We start from the raw sequence: 2,629 nt of genomic DNA on the forward strand, positions 1-2,629 counted from the left end.
ATACAATGTGTGTGTGTCTGCAGACCAGAAGAGGGCACCAGACCTCATTCCAGATGGTTGTGAGCCACCATGTGGTTGCTGGGAATTGAACTCAGGACCTTTGGAAGAGCAGGCAATGCGCTTAACCACTGAGCCATCTCTCCAGCCCCGCTTTTATTTTATTTTTTTTTAATTCCAAAGAAATTCCTGTTTTATAAGGCTTTCCCCATGGTCAAGAGCCCCGGCGGTGCAGTAGAAGCCCACAGCGCGTAGAATATCAGAACTCCTTTTCTGGGATAAAAACCTCAGCGCAAAGAGGAATCCCCAAACCGGATGTTGATTCTTTTTGCCGTAGTAACTGCCTGGAGTCTGGAAGTGACGTCAGAGGAAGAGGCGGTGAAGCCGGCTGAGGACACACGTGGGTTCTGCTATCTCCGGCGTGGCTAGCCGGGGATCCTCGGAGCGAGTCCGGGCCACAGTTTGGTCACCATGGGTCGCACGGGGAAGTTGCCATCCGGGGTCTCTGGCAAGCTGAAGCGCTGGAAGAAAGGCCACAGCAGCGACAGCAACCCCGCCACCTGCCGCCACCGCCAGGCCGCTCGCAGCCGCTTCTTCAGCCGCCCGTCAGGTAGCCCGGCCGCGGGTTGGTTTCCGCGGGCGGCGTCTTGGGGGGGTCATGGTTAGAATGTCAACCCTGGAGCTCACTTCGAAGGCTGGCCCCTCGAGTCTGACAGATGCGGAAACTGTCCCTAGAAGGGAAATGACTTGTCTAGGGTACCGCGGCGTCAGGGTTGGGATACATGACCATCACTACTCTTGGTGGCTCTTTAGAGTTGTGTGTGTGGAAGGGGTGTTAGGACCCGAACCTAGGGCCTTATGCACGCTAAGCAAACAATTACTGAGCCACAGCTTCAGCCTTCGGGTGGCCCCGCACAGTATACGACTCTGCCTCTGGATGTTGTGCCTTTAATCTTTAATACAAGGAAGCAGAAACAGATCTGGGGGTTCTTTTCTCTTGCCTTTAAAAGTTGCAAGCGTACACAACAAGGGCTGTTGTGCGTGTAGGCTGGGCTCAGAATCCATCCATTGGGGTTGGGGGTCTGAACCCTTCTGGTTTGTTTCTTGGGGATTTCAGCCGAAAGGAAGGTTGAGGGAAAGTGGGACTGTTGTTACCCTGTAACTCCGGTTCTCAGGGAAGAGCGACCTGACGGTGGATGCCGTGAAGTTGCATAATGAGCTGCAGTCGGGGACCCTGAGCCTGGGCAAAAGCCCAGCCCCTGAGACGGCCATGGACCAAGACCTGGAGGTGCCTTTCAGTGAGAAGTCCTCGGGCACATTCCTGAGTGGCCTCTCGGACTGTACGAACGTCACCTTCAGCAAAGTACAGCGCTTCTGGGAGTCCAACTCCGCTGCCCACAAAGAGGTAGGAGATTGGCTCTGGAGGCTGGAGGACAGTAGGAGGGGCATATTCAGGACTGACTTTGTTCCAGCGCTGGTGACAGCATCTGGTGTTTCTGGAAGATGTGTCATCTCTCTTAGCATTTGTGCCCTTTACACAGTACCCTCCGTGGGCAGAGTCCACTTTAAAAATATGTGTGTGGTAAATGTACATACATCATTTAAAATTTTTGTTTTTTTGAGACAAGGTTTCCCTGTGTAGACTAGACTGGCCTCAGATTCATAGAGATCAACCTACCTTTGATTCTCAAGTGCTGAGGCTAAATGTTTAGTATGTGGCTACGTTTGGCAAATTATATATGTATATAAACGTTGTTGTTGTTGTTTTTCAAGACAGGGTTTCTCTGTGTAGCTTTGGAGTCTGTCCTGAAGCTTGCTTTGTAGAGCAGGTCAACCTTGAACTCACAGAGATCCGCTTGCCTCTGCCTCCCGAGTGCTGGAATTAAAATTTATGTAGGAGGGCCCAGCTCACTGAGGATCATACCACCTCTGTCTGGATCGTTCTTGGGTATATAAGAAAAAGGGCTGAGCAAAAAAAAAAAAAAAAGTGGGGCCCTGCTCCTCACCTAGGCAGCACAGCAGAGCTAGCCCTGTTGTTGAAGGTGTGGGGGGACCCAGCCCCCATGTTGTGAGCAAGGGAGAGCTTTCCCCAACACTCATCTGACATGTGGTGGCATGGGTGGAGTAGAGATGCCCTCCACATCCCTAACCCCACCCATCAACACCTGAGACAGGTGGGAGAACTGGCCCCACCCCTCACTCATGGCTGCCAGAATGAATTTGCCAGGGCAATGCTGGAGAGTTCACCCCGGTGGTGAGGACAGGACAGAACCGGTGGGCAGACCAACCCTGCAGCTCTCCAGGTCCCGAACCAGAGTTATGGCTTGGCCCACAGCATCCACTCATGAGTGATCTTGGCCCACCCCAACATCCACCCCATCTTTGATCTGCTGGTGCACCTGAAGGGGCCTGGCCCGCACACCCAAAGCTGCAGGATCTCCACAACACAGGGCAATACAGGATACCCAGAAAGAGTCCCAGTGAGGGCCCAGCATCGATACTGTAATAGAAGCCAGAGGCCTCAAACCAGACCAATGACTGCAATGAACACTTGAAGTAAAGATATATAAATAAAGGGGTTTACTACATGATTTACGGTGTCACACTGCAGCTTCCGTGATGATATTTTTTT

The 2,629-nt window shown here is 52.3% G+C and overlaps 1 protein-coding gene across 1 annotated transcript in view; it reads left to right on the plus strand.

The window, feature by feature from the left end:
• The first annotated feature begins 377 nt into the window (after window positions 1-377).
• The window catches only part of Rrp12 (ribosomal RNA processing 12 homolog), a 34,741-nt gene continuing 32,489 nt past the window's right edge, over window positions 378-2,629 (plus strand). Inside the window, exons 1-2 of the mRNA XM_050147020.1 lie at window positions 378-607; window positions 1,173-1,474. Coding sequence (XP_050002977.1) covers window positions 469-607; window positions 1,173-1,474 — 441 coding nt within the window. The 5' untranslated portion in view covers window positions 378-468. The remainder of the gene's footprint in view (window positions 608-1,172; window positions 1,475-2,629) is intronic.

Source organism: Alexandromys fortis, unplaced genomic scaffold, assembly GCF_014885135.2.
Source record: "Alexandromys fortis isolate MF-2015 unplaced genomic scaffold, M_Fortis_MF-2015_v1.1 scaffold_16, whole genome shotgun sequence".
NCBI classification, from domain to species: Eukaryota; Metazoa; Chordata; class Mammalia; order Rodentia; family Cricetidae; genus Alexandromys; species Alexandromys fortis.